The 14,260-nt window shown below is 36.8% G+C and overlaps 1 protein-coding gene across 3 annotated transcripts in view; it reads left to right on the plus strand.

Annotated features, from left to right (window-relative positions):
• The window catches only part of LOC103503783 (uncharacterized), a 31,871-nt gene that overhangs the window by 2,541 nt on the left and 15,070 nt on the right, over positions 1-14,260 (plus strand). For all 3 annotated transcript variants that reach the window (XM_008468125.3, XM_008468126.3, XM_017048055.2), the window contains 11 exons: positions 287-381; positions 600-771; positions 1,068-1,492; positions 3,885-4,008; positions 4,524-4,619; positions 4,759-4,830; positions 5,710-5,847; positions 7,019-7,172; positions 7,269-7,633; positions 8,090-8,550; positions 8,636-8,980. In XM_008468125.3, coding sequence (XP_008466347.2) covers positions 287-381; positions 600-771; positions 1,068-1,492; positions 3,885-4,008; positions 4,524-4,619; positions 4,759-4,830; positions 5,710-5,847; positions 7,019-7,172; positions 7,269-7,633; positions 8,090-8,550; positions 8,636-8,980 — 2,447 coding nt within the window. The remainder of the gene's footprint in view (positions 1-286; positions 382-599; positions 772-1,067; positions 1,493-3,884; positions 4,009-4,523; positions 4,620-4,758; positions 4,831-5,709; positions 5,848-7,018; positions 7,173-7,268; positions 7,634-8,089; positions 8,551-8,635; positions 8,981-14,260) is intronic.

The following is a 14,260-nucleotide window of genomic DNA, read 5'->3' on the forward strand; positions in this document are numbered from 1 at the left end:
AGTGTTTCTCCCATGACTCTTGAGATATCAGTTCCGAAGTTTACTATTGTGGTCCGACTAAAAATCAACTTTATTTCATTTGATTGCATAAGTAAGGGCATGATTTTCTCAAGTTGGTGTATCTGTTATCTGCAATATTAGGCTTTTGGTAATTTAGAATTGTCAGCAGCAAATGGTGTTTTCTCTTTGAAGTTCTTAAACCTTAACCAAACATTTCATGAAGTTTTTTTTTTATATATTTTATTTTGGATTGTGACATTACATGTTTAAAGAATCTTTTATGCAGGTGTTATTTGATGTTGTTCCAGGCATCAGATTTGAGGATGCGGTTGAGCTGATTGAAATGCAGCCAATTTCTTCTAGCATTGCTACTGAAAGGAGGTAGGATACTGGGGTTACTTTGTGGGTCCAAGATGTAAACTTAAGTTTTTAATTTTGAACATACATATTTCTTAAAAAAAGCTATAATTTTGTAGTTTGTCTTCATGTAAGGTATGTGTTCGATGCTGTAGGGTTCTGGATTTGAGAAAATTAAGTCATATTTCTTTCCTAATGTTCTTTGCGTTTCAAACTGCTTTTTGTTTTTTTTTTCTGGGTAGGATCCAAGATATTGAACTTATGCACATGCGCTATGCCCTAGAATCAGCTGTTCTTGCACTAGGATCAATGGAAAAAGGCGTGACAGCTGAAAGAGATTATCATCAAGTTGCATTCTGTCATTTGAACGATCTTTCCAAGCATTTGGAGTCGATAGATAATATTGCACGAAAGGTTGTTTCCTCATGGTTTGCGTTTTTCAACACACTGCATATTAGCTATTTGTATTGGTAGTCTACCATTGATATTGTTCTGAATTTCTAATTTTAAGTACATTTAAGTGTACAATTTGCAGTAATTCCTCAGATACTGAAATTTATCTGAGTTGATTCTTTTCGAACTACGTATAGTTAGTTAGCTCACGATAGATTCTTCTAAATTCAACACCTGTGGGTTGGCCATAGAAGTTAAATGACCGTGCTCATATAAATGTTTTTTTCGGTTTTTTTCTTTTTTTGTTGTTGTTGTAGATACTCATGGTGAGCATCATTATCTCACTTTTGCATATGAATGATCTGTCCCTCAATATGAAACATTGCAATGCACCTGGGAGACCTTCTTCATCACCCTGTTCCAATTCGTCAGAACAACCTGATTTGACAGTATTTGAAGGGAGTAATGGAATGGTTATATCGTTCATAACAGTGCTATTTGATACATTGCGTTGCACTCTTCCTTCAGCTGTGATTCAAGATGATGAGATATCCAACTATGGCGCTGGTATAGGGGGAAGAAAGGCTTTGGAGTGGAGAGTCTCCATTGCTACACGTTTCATAGAAGAGTGGGAATGGCGATTGTCAATCTTGCAGCATCTGCTACCATTGTCTGAACGGCAGTGGAGATGGAAAGAAGCATTGACTATTCTGCGTGCAGCTCCTTCCAAACTGCTTAACCTGTAAATTCTGTATCCCTTTTTTCACGAACTTCCCAAGATATAATATTCTTGTTTATGCTATACTTGTCTTGCTGTGGTTCCTATTGAGTAACTTGATTTACTTGCTTGGTCGTGTTTTTCTTCATTTTGTAATAATCGTGCTGTCTTCTTTTTCCAGTTGTTTAATTCTTGAGGGGAAAACTGAAAAGTTGCTTGACCTGACCCCACATCCACTAGTTTGTCTGCTATATTCTGTCAGTAGTGGGAATGGTGGCTATTGGTAATAAGAATCCACATTTACTAGTTACCGGTCCCGTGAGTTTTGAAATAGTCATTTGTTTGGATTATTGGTATTTCTGTTGTTTTGACCACTGTCTAATAGTAGGATTCATATTTCGGTAAAAAAGTAAAGTTGTCTGGCTATTCTTCTCTCTCTCCTCATCTTCTTTAGGCACCGGACAACTTGCATACCTAAATTATTCAAAGTAAGCCCCTCCCTCTCCCTGACTTCTGAATGTTTATTTTTTAAACTGTGATTTGACATGACTGGTCGTAGAGATTTCTTTCTATGTTTGTGTCTCTTACCAGCTGCCTCCAATTGTATGGTTTATACTTAAATAACTGTTTTTTTTTGTAACAAGCGTGGAATTATATTTCTATGCGAAGTTATGCTTTCTTAGAGGTGTGGAGTATCATTTAATTGCTATTCCTGAACTTCTTGTGCGCTGGGGGCTAGAATTGGGTGACAGAACTTGGAAAAAAATAGTTTTTAATAAAGGAACACAACTTTCATTGAGGTAAAAATGAAAGAATACATGAACATACAAAAAACCCGCCCAAAAAAAATTCTAACTACAAACAGTGACTCCAACTATATAAAAGAGAACCTACGGGATGGATACAGAGGTTCTTTGAAATCGAAACCTAGAGGGAAACATGAAATCTAACAAGGGTCTCACTTTGATTCAAATCCCCTAAACACACAATTATTCCTCTCTCTCCAAAGATCTCACTAAATAGCATGAAGGAAAGGTCTGTTTTGTTGTATTCTTTATTGGAAGGAGGAAAACTTTGATTGCATTCTTTAGAAATGCAAGTTCGCAAAAGCGGAGTTGAGCGAGTTCTTTCTAACTTTTGGGTTTTTGCTAACATGGCATAGCCATAAAGATCGACCTTTCTCACAAAAGGGTGATCGGAGGAGGAACTCCCCGATCAAATCACCAAACTCCCTGTGACATGCTATAAAAAACTCGAAAGTTTGAAAGAACTCGCTCCACACACCTCTTGCAAACTTGCATCTTCAGAGAATGGGATCAAAGTTTTCCTCCTTTTGATGGAGAATACAACAAAAGAGACCAACTAATGAGGCCATCTTCTTCACAAGGTGATAAAGTGTGAACCCTTCCATGCAAAGCCTACCAAGAAAAGAACTTAATTTTCCTAGGAATTTTAATCCTCCAAAGCGCAGGGAAGACCAACTCTCCTATGGAAGAAGGATCAATAAGGCTACGAGTTACAGGAGAATCCCTTCAAAGGATCGAGCTCTATACCCTAAAATCTCCCTCCTTTATCTGAAAACAATCACCTCGAGCAAAAACAAAATCGGTGCCACATCCATTGCTTCCCTACCAACCAAAGGGCAATAGAATCCAAACAAAAAGATGTGGAACATCTAGATCAAACTAAAAAGTCTGACACAACGGTGTGCATCCTTCTCATGGTTCCCTACTAATTTTCACATTTCTGTAACAATCATTCTCACTACTAGGTGGTCGCCATGGATTGAACTCATGACCTCTTATTAGTTATTGAGACCATGTTTTCTTTTTTACTATTAGGCCAACCCATGATGGTTAGTCATTGTTGAAGGCAAGGATTTGCTTATTGAATTCTTGAAGCTCAAAGTCAGGAATAGCAAACGAATCTTATTGACCAATAGGGCCACTTATGATGGTCTATAGCTCTCTGTTCAATATATTTTCGAGAGGATTTGAGAGGAAATTATGGAGGCTTCCTGTTCAACATATTTCCTTGTCTCTCTCTCTTCTAGTAAAAAATGTGGGGGTGAGGATTTGAATGTTTGACCTTGGAAGGAGTAGATTCCTTAAGTGTGTCGGTGTCCCTTATTAGAAAATAAAACCTCTAAAGATTGGGTCAAATGCCAAAGTGGCTTGAACCTTTTATTTTCTTTAGTGGAAAGGCTTCTTGAGCAACTCATCATTATAGAATATTTTCACATGTGAGAAACAAGAAAAGTTTCAAAGTTAGATGTGGCTAGTGGTAGACGGTTTATAATGTTACGCACTGAATGCTTCTACTTGTTTTGAGGATATTCCATTTTTCTTGCTCATCCACCATTGGGATGCCTAGAAATTAAGGATCTCTGACAGATGTGGACTACTTGTATTTGCAGATGTATGCAGAAAGCAAAATATGATCTAGGAGAGGAGGCAGTTCATAGATTTTCTTTATCAGCAGAAGACAAAGCCACACTTGAACTAGCTGAGTGGGTTGATAATGCCATCAGAAGAGTATCTGTATGAACCTCCTAGTCAATGCATAATGTCTGTTTTTACATTTTGAACTAGAAATGTGCTTTAGCTAGTAAAAGACTAACCAAATCTATGCCGCAATCTGCAAATGTGGTTCTGTTCTGCATGCTTTCATGTATTTCCTTTTATTAGGCCAGTGCTATTCATAGTGCATTAGGGTGGTGTTTATTTTCTGTTGCATATGTTATACATTTATTTTATACTACCTTATTTCATGCTTAATGTTTGTAGTATTTCTATTTTATAATTTGAATGGCCCTCATCATTTAAGAGACATTTGAAGAAGCAATTCTTTTAGCTGCTTTTAAATAAATTAAAACCGGCTACAAAGAAATGTAACATGGACCTGAACTGAGACTAGTATTGAACCATTTTCTGGAGATGTCCAAAACCAGCAACAGAAATTCCATCTTTTATTTTATTGACGTTTATGTCACTTAATTCGGTATTATCATTTTTTTGATTGGGCTATATAAAAATGTTTAACTTTTTTTCCCCAGATGGAAGATGTCATGTCCCGTGCTGCTGATGGGATTTCTGCAGTACAAGAGATTGATTTTTCCTCATTATGTTCCCAATTAGGTCCCTTGCCTGTAGTATGTGCTTCTTTTGTCCTTTCCCTTTTCACACCAAGGCTTTTGGTTTAATTGAAAAGAAAAGATAGGCGGTTCAAAGTTATTATCAGTGTCATCCCAATGTACTAATAAGCTCATTAATATTTGATTTCCTTGCCAGATTCTTCTATGTATTGACATTGCAACAACTTCTGTACGAAGTAAGAAGATATCCTTGCAGCTTCTTGATCAGGCATTGCTCTTACTCGTTTTAAACACAATATATTGAGTTTGATATGTAGTTTACTTGGCTGCATGCACGCGCGCACACACAAAGGAAAAACAGAAATTTTATTAAGAACAATAGAGGACAAAGAAGGTAGCTGGCAGAAATGAGCTAAGGTGCCAATTAAAAAATCAACCCCATTCATGAAGGTAGAGATCACTTATCAGCAAGCAGAGGAATATTTCAGAAAAAGAAGAGGAAGAAGAAACTGAGGAAGAGAGCTGTTAGGTGGATAAGTTCATAGCCTTCAAAACCTCTTTATACTCCATAAATAAACCGTAGATAGTCCTCCTGATTCATACTGAGAAAATGCTTCCACTAAATATTAGTTGATTTCCATCTTATAGCATACTTGTCCTTCTAGGGAAGTCATCCTCTCTCTTTAGATTGGAGGAATTCTATTTGATTCCTCCTCCTTTTGCTTAGGGATCCCTAATTCGGAAGGCCTGCCCTCGGGTTGATCTCTCTCTCTCCTTTTGCAATCCTATCTAATACATTTATTCCCGTTCGTTATTGAAAAGGAAAAAAAGAAAAAGTAAGAAGCAATTACAAAAGATGGTGAGGAAAGGATACTTCAAGCCAAAGGCACTTCCAATAAATTCTGCCAACTACCGCAGTGCAAAGAGTTTGGTTAAAAAACTGCTGGTGTGAATCCTCTCTCCCTTTTCTATGAGAAGCAAATGTCTGAAAGGGATTTCTTAAATATCTAAGCTGTAGAATAGTAGAAGAATATGTACCAAGAGGTTTTGTTTATTTGTTCATTCCCTCTCAAATTTCTCATGAAGTAAGGTTTTTTTTTTCTCCCTACCAGTTAAACGACTTACTTTTGTTTTGTATTTTTTGCAGGCTCAAATTATGCTATCTGAGATATATCCAGGTGCACCTCCAAAGTCTGGGTCCAATTATTGGGATCAGATCCTTGAAGTGGGAATCATCTCTGTTTCAAGGCGCATTCTCAAGCGTTTACATGAGTTTGTGGAACAGGTGATTATTTATGTATAATTTATTTGGCGTTCTGTAGGAAAAATTGCCAATTCCCTCAAGTCTGTTATATTCTGTTCCATGAATTTGACTTGTTGATGTGCTTTTTCTTCTTCTTTAAGACAAGAGTCAAAACTTTTTAACATATGAAAGAGACTAATGTCAGAGATAAAAACTCCAATTGAAGTGAAATAATGGGAATGAATGCTAAAAAGACAACTTTTGACTTGGTTAGATCATTTTGGCTCATCTTGTCTTAAATTTCTACTAGATGTTCTCTTTCTAAACATTTTACTATCTACTCTATTGTAGATTTATCCAATTTTATTTTTAAAGAGTTACATTTCATTGGTAAAATGAAATTAGGGAACAAGATTCATTCCATAACTGGAATGCATTTATCTTTCCATTTGTAAATTTTCATTTATTACTTTTACTGCTTTCATTCACTCCCTTGTGGAGTTCGTATCATTTGAGCATTAGTCTCTGTTTTCATTTTATTAATGAAATGATTCGTTTGTTGTTAAAAAATGATATAATATTCACCACAATCTCATTTTATTAATTAAATGATTCGTTTGTTGTTAAAAAATGATATAATATTCACCACAATCAAACAACATCCATCGTAACACGATTAAAGTTGTGATGTATTAGTTGTTTAAACGATATACTTTATATTTGGCATATCGGTTGACTTGTACACCAAATATTAAGTTTTTAAATTGACTGGTATACCAAATGCAGAGTATATCAGATATCCACGCTGATACATAAATGAGAGTGAAATTAGAATAATAAAAAATGCAAAAATCAAAATTAATTTTTTTGCTATTATTGAAAGCAATAAACACGAAACTGGCTTACGTGGAAACCAAGAACCAGGAGAAAAACTACGATGTTTTTAGTTTTATTATTTTATGATAATCATACAATAGGTACAAGATGGAATAAATAGAAAAGTACAAAGAGATAAAAAAAAGAAAGAATATTTAGGGTAAATCTCTCCAATGGGCTAAGCCAACTAATTCTAACAGCTATATTCGCAAATTTTGAATAATCATTGCTCGATAAGATTTACAAATACCTATTATCTTCTTTTGCTACCCATTCCAATTTTCATAGTACAATTGCACTTGTAGACTTATACGCTCTCCTTTGTGATATCTTCTAGGAAAGTTCTCCATGCCTTCAGTCTATTATGTCCGGTGAGAATATTATTTCTTCCGCAGAGGACTCACAACGTCAAGGGCAAAGGGAACGTGCTCTTGGTATGCTACATCAAATGATTGAAGATGCCCACCAAGGAAAGCGACAATTTCTGAGTGGTATGTATTTCTTCTTTGATTAAATTGTTAATTTTCTTCTTTTTCCTGAGCTAAACCCGTGATCTCATTCTCTATTCCTGTCTTATGAAACCTAAGGTAAGCTTCATAACTTGGCAAGAGCTGTTACTGATGAACTAGAACACCATTTTCTTAGAAGTGGGGAAAACCAGTCTGCAAACCGGAAGGTAACTAATTTAAACAAGGATGGGGTTCTTGGTCTTGGGCTTAGAGCTGTAAGTCAGACACATTTGAGTTCTATAGCTGGAGATAGCAGCATGCAAGCAGTTGGTTATGATGTGAAAGAAGCTGGGAAGATGCTATTTGGGCCGTTAAGTGCCAAGCCCTCAACATATCTATCACAATTCATTCTCCATATTGCTGCAGTTGGTGACATTGTGGATGGAACTGATACAACTCATGATTTCAATTATTTCTCACTTGTGTACGAGTGGCCAAAAGATGTAAGTATCCTTGTTCTTCTTTCCTCTTGCATGCTTATTTGGCACAATCTTTTCATCATTATAGTTAGCTACTGAATGACATGGTTCTCAGAATGATTGTAGAATCACTTGGCAGACATATTTGTCTAGTTCTTTTTTGTTCAAGAATGAAGACTTGGTATAGCACAATTTAGTGGATCAGACGTTTCATTATTTTCTTTATTTTGAAGTAGAGTTCCTTTTCTATTTGAAACCTTGGTGCAAAATTGCTGAAAGTTACATAGGATCCTAGAGGTTATCATTCTTCCAAATTGTAAATTTTACTAGCTCTAAGGCTATGACATTGAGGAAAACATACATTGTATTCCGAAGGAGGCTTATGAAAGGCATGCTTTGTGCTTAATGATTCAGATTTTTTGCATAGATTAATGATCTTGGATGAAAATTGTTTTCTTGTACTTGCTTTGTACAATGCAGCTTATAACTCGACTTGTTTTTGATCGAGGAAGCACTGATGCAGCTGGTAAAGTTGCTGAAATAATGAGTGCAGATTTTGTTCATGAAGTGATTTCAGCATGTGTGCCTCCTGTTTATCCCCCACGATCTGGTTGCGGATGGGCATGTATTCCAGTTGTTCCATCTGGTTCAAAAGGTAGTTCTGAGAATAGACTACTCTCACCGTCAACGAAGGAGGCAAAGTTAAGCGGTGCTAGAAGTTCATTGGCAATGACTGGAGTTCCTCTTTATCCTTTACAGTTGGATATTGTAAAGCATTTGGTTAAGATATCTCCAGTAAGGGCTATCTTGGCATGCGTTTTTGGGAGTAGTATATTATACAGTGGTAGCAACCCTATCTCAAGCACCTCAAATGACGGCTTACTGCAGGCGCCCGATGCTGACAGGCTCTTTTTAGAGTTTGCTCTTGATCAATCTGAGAGGTTATTATTTCTTATATCATTTACTTTCCAATTTTACTTTCATTTTTTTCCATTTGTGTTTATTATTTTTTGAACATTAAAGTAGGTTTCCAACTTTAAACCGGTGGATACAATTGCAAACCAATCTTCATCGAGTTTCAGAGTTTGCTATAACAGCAAAACAGGATGCAGATGATTTTGGTTTGAAGCCTGACACGAGAGCTTCAATGAAGAGACTTCTTGAGCATGACAGCGATACTGAGTCAGAGTTTGATGAAATTGTTAGTAGCAGTAAAACTTCGGTGCCTTTACCCGGTATAAATGTTCAGGATGCAACATTTCAAGATGGATGGGGCCATTTTGCAAAATCTGAAATTCATGAACTTGATACAACAACTTTCCTTTCGTTTGATTGGGAAAATGAAGAACCCTATCAGAAAGCTGTGGAGCGGTATTGTAAATCATTCTTTTTCTTAGTAATCTTGATTTTCCTTTTGTCAGCAATCTATGTGTTCAACATGCTAGTAGATTGATGTCTGTATTATTTTGTGTTTGGTGGAAGTCTATACTTCCATATGTGTCTATTTAGTATACTTATTAAGTGTCACGTTTAACAAATATTGGATCTACTTTGATTTTGTACCATAAGTGTCATATCATGTACCCAATACATGTTGAACTTGATTCTTTGGCTGTACAAAGTAGTTGCTAGGTTTTATCATTGGTTGAAAAGGGTGCTACCCCAGAAAATCAATTGGCTTTTGAGTTTTGCCAAGATTGGATAGGTCAATCACTTGTGGCTAACAAACTTATTGAGGAATGGGACTGTAAGAAAAGGAAAGGAATCGTGGTAAAACTTGATGTGAAGAGGCCTTTGATAAAATAGATTGGGAATTGGGTTTACTTGAGGCCTTTGATAGAATAGATTGGGAATTGGGTTTACTTGGAGAAATCCTTAAAGTAAAGGGTTTTGGGACAAAAATGGAGGGGATGCAATAGTGCTCGTATATCCCCCACAAATTTCTACAATATCATCATCATCAACATCATTATTTTGGATAAGAAACTTTTTCATTGATTGAATGAAAATTCTCTGCAAAATATAGCAAAATAAAAATGGTAATGGAAGATGATGCTTTTAATTTGGCTAATGATGGTGACGATGGTCCTAAGGTAGTTGATCCTCATTTTTTCCTATTGAAAAATTTTCACTTCAAGAAGAGCTTCTAGAAGAAGTCATTCATTCATTATCTCTTCAACCTACAGCAAGTTCTAGCAGAGTGAAACTATGGCTCATGAAACCCTTCCCTTTGTCTTATTCTCGAAAGAAAGAAGTTCCCAGTGGTTTAGATTGCGAAGAGAGAAATTCTGATGCATTAGTAGTCTTTTACTCATCTTTTGATTTCTCTATCAGTCACTTCTAAATAGCATGTCTTTGGGTCCGACAAGTTCTTTAAGCAGTCTATTGTCTCTCATTGGATCAAATGTTTAGTTTATTAAAGGGATATTCAACTCCCCTTCTCGTATAGAAGTTTTATCTCGTTTCAAATGGTGAAGAGGAATCATGGGTCAGCGTGAGCCGTGCAGAAGTAGAAGTTCCTTTGGAGAAACCAGTGAAATAGAAGTCGCTATCAGCCATATTTGCAAAAGCCTATGATCGTTCTTTTGCAAGTGAAGGCATTGTTCAGAGCCTTTTTCTGTAGATTCACCAATGTCTTCTTTGATTCGAATAAATTCTCCTCGTTGGTTAAGGTTTGCGATCTTCAGCAGCAGGTAATTCATTCTAGTTCTCCGGGAGTTACAACTTAATGGTGTTCACCTTGTTTGATTAGAGCTATTTGCATTTCATGGATTGTTTGGGGTTTTTTGTCCCCTCTTTTTCCCATTATAGATTCTTAAACTCCCCTTTGCTTAGGGATCTCATTTCACTCGTATGGGTTTTCAGAGTTTTTGGTCTTTCACGGTGTAATCAGGTCAATTTTTTGATTTGATGTTTCTTTTTGTGTGGTATGGTTTTTTTGGTTCAGTTTCTCTTAGATTCTTATGGGGACTCCGACTCTCTCTCTCAGTTTTTTGTGCTTCTTAGTTGAAGATTTTCCTCGCTTTTTACATGTATTACGAAGACCATTAACAAATCTGGAAATTTGTTGTTGATCTGTTTCTGGAGATTATTTCTAGCTCCTAATCGGACAAACTCTTCCCTCATATAGGGAACAAAATATCTATGTTCCTGCTAAAAGACACATGGTGATGTAGCCAATTACTCTATTTATAGAGAATGGAAAAACAAACTAATTCTAATCCTAATGTTAATAAACCAAGGAAACTAATCTTAGTTCTAATCAATCATGGAAACTAATCCTAATCCTAATCAATTAAGGATTTGACCAAGATACCGTTCCTAATCCTACTACAATACATGGTGCCAACCTAGGTGTAGCTCAAATTGTTGCTTTCACTAGGAGGTTGTGGGTTCAAATTCTTCTACCCCATATTTGGTGTAATATTCTTAAAAAAGAAATTGCACATGATATGACCCACGTTTGGTGATGTAATCCAAATAGCTTAAACCTACTGTCTTACTATTTTTTGTTATAGTTTACTTTATAATTGTTACAACTACTTAGTTACTAAATAACTAACTTGTATTACATTTCCTTCAATAAATAAACATCTCCTCTCACATTGAGAGATAAGATTTCATTCAAACAAAAGATTAGACTTTGGTTTTACACCAATTGGTATTAGAGCATCATAAGCTCTCGGGACCTATGACTGCCGGAGAAACCAACCGGTAGCGGCAGAGCAACCAGCTCAAAACCAAGAGGCGGATATAACTTCCGTCCTCTCTCAAGAACCATCTTGCGATGTTTGCTGTCGTTGGAGGCTTCAGTGGAGGGAATTCAAGCAAACACTTCAAGAAGTCCTAAAACGACTTGAAACCTAGGTCCTTCTCAAATAGCACAAGAAGAACGACAAGAATTTGTTCAAGCATGGGGACAACGAGGTATTCGAGGGGCTGGACTTCAAAGAGGTGGACGAAATCTTCAAGAAAGAAGATTTGAAGTTCAAGAAAGAAGAAGACTGATTCAAGATTATCAAGAACTCCCTCCAAGAATCCAAGATTACTATCAAGAACCTCAAGAATGGAGCTCTACTGATGATGAACCTCAAGAAAGTTTAGTATATGATCAAGATAGAAGGTTCTGGCCACGTTTTAATGAAAGAAGAAGGGAGCCGACCGAACATAAAATGAAAATAGACTTGCCTGACTACGATGGTAAAAGAAATATAGAGATTTTCTTAAATTGGCTCGAAGAATGCTGATATTTCTTTTAATTATATGAACACTCTTGAGGGAAAGAAGGTGCATTTAGTTGCTTTGGAGTTGAAAGCTGGAGCTTAAGCTTGGTGGGAGTAAATTGAAGTCAATAGGAGGACATGGTAAAAGACCTATTGCTTCTAGTGAGAAAATGAAGAAGTTGATGAAAGCTTGGTTCCTTCCACCCAACTATGAACAAATCCTTTACAACCAATATCAAAATTGCCGGCAAGGAACTCGAACTATAGCAGATTATATTGAAGAATTCCACCGATTAGGGGCTAGAACGAATCTGGTGGAGAATGAACAACACCTCATTGCTCGGTTTATTGGAGGATTAAGGTTTGATATAAAAGAAAAGGTAAAACTTTAACCTTTCCTAACCCTTTTTGGTGTCATCACTTATGCAGAATTTGTAGAGGAGATTATTGAACTTAGTTCAAGAAAGACTACAAGAAGAAGACCGTGGAATATCACCAATAGCAACAAGGTTACAGCAACAAACTCTTCTCTTACTCAGTCCACTAAAGAGCAAGACGAAGACTCCAAATGGGAAGAAGACTGAAGCAATTCCCAAGAGATAAACAGAGAACGTGTATCAAAGGCTTAATTTGAGTAAATGCTTCCGTTGTGGACAAACTGGCTACCTCTCCAACTCTTGCCCTAAAAGGAAGACCTTAGCCATTCTAGAGGAAGATAAAGACCTCATTGAGGAGCAAGAAGGAAATTTTGATCAAGATGAAGAGATCCTTGAGCTTGATGAAGGAGAAAGACTCTCTTGTATACTTATTGCACCTAAAAATGACAACTCCCACCAACAAAGGCATAGTCTTTTCAAGACCCGTTGCACTATTCAAAGTAAGGTATGCAACATGATTATTGACAGTATCAGCAGTGAGAATTTTGTTTCTAAGAAGCTAGTTACTGCCCTTAAACTGAAAACAGAACCACATTCCAATCCTTACAAAATAGGATGGATCAAGAAAGGTGGAGATACACAGATAAATGAGATTTGCTCAGTGCCTTTGTCAATTGGAGGAAGTTATAAAGACCAAATCGTTTGTGATGTATTAGATACGGATGTTTGCTATATCTTGCTTGGAAGGTCATGGCAGTATGATGTCCAAGTAGTCCAGAGAGGAAGGGGGAATACCTATGAATTATAGTGGACGAATAAGATGATTGTCTTAATGCCTCTTAGAAAGAAAAATGGTGTGAATTCAAAGAAGCCCAACAACCATCTCTTCGTCACTGTAAGTGGTAAAAAGTTTATTAAAGATAGAGAATCTGATATCTTAGGCCTTGTTGTTGCAGGCCATCCTTCCATAAATTGCTCCAAACATGTGCCATCAAAGGTGCAAGAATTATTGCGGCAGTTTCCAAGCATCAGGCTCTTCCCCTCCTAACCTTCCTCACTATAGGATGAGTCCAAGGGAGTACGAAATCTTGCATCAACATGTAGAAGAGCTACTAAAAAAGGGACATATTCAGCTGAGTATCAGCCCTTATGCAATCCCAGCCCTATTGACTCCAAAGAAAGATGGTAGCTAGAGAATGTGTGTTGATAGCCGTGCCATCAACAAGATAACTATCAAGTATCATTTCCTTATCCCTCGAATCAATGATCTACTTGATCAACTTGGAGGAGCCCTTTATCTTTTCTCAGGTAGACTTAAAAAGTGGCTACCATCAAATCCAAATAAAGTCGGGAGATGAATGGAAAACGACTTTTAAGACAAACGAGGGGCTATTTGAGTGGCTAGTAATGCCTTTCGGCTTGTTCAATGCACCATGCACTTTCATGTGACTAATGCATCAAGTGCTTCTTTCTTTCCTTAACAAGTTTCTGGTTGTCTATTTTGATGATATCTTGGTGTACAACATAAATGAGGAAGACCATTTACAGCATCTAAAGCTGGTTTTTGAAGCCCTAGAAAAGAATGAACTGTATATTAACTCGAAAAAGTGTACATTCTGGGGAAGTTCCATTCCTAGGGTTTATTAACTGTGAAAACCAAGTGAGGATAGATGAGAGCAAAGTTGAAGCTATGGCAAATTGGCCAACTCCAAATTTAGAGAAGGAAATCCAAGCCTTCACGGGGCTGGCTTCATTTTACAAAAAATTCATCAGAAATTTCAGCTCCATAACAGCCCTAGTGACTAATTGTTTAAAGAAAGGAGCTCTTACTTGGAGGAAAGAACCAACAACAAAGCTTTGGTTTAATTAAAAAGAAGCTTAGCAGTCAGCCAGTTCTTAAACTCCCAGAATTTGATAGTCCCTTTGAAGTAGTAGTAATGCCAGTGGAGCTAGATTTGGGGCGGTCCTATCACAAGGGGGACATCCAGTGGAGTTTTTCGGTGAAAAATTGAGTTCTCCTAGACAAGCTTGAGCACTTATGGCCAAGAGCT

The sequence above is a fragment of the Cucumis melo genome, chromosome 4 (assembly GCF_025177605.1).
Source record: "Cucumis melo cultivar AY chromosome 4, USDA_Cmelo_AY_1.0, whole genome shotgun sequence".
In the NCBI taxonomy this organism is placed as follows: Eukaryota; Viridiplantae; Streptophyta; class Magnoliopsida; order Cucurbitales; family Cucurbitaceae; genus Cucumis; species Cucumis melo.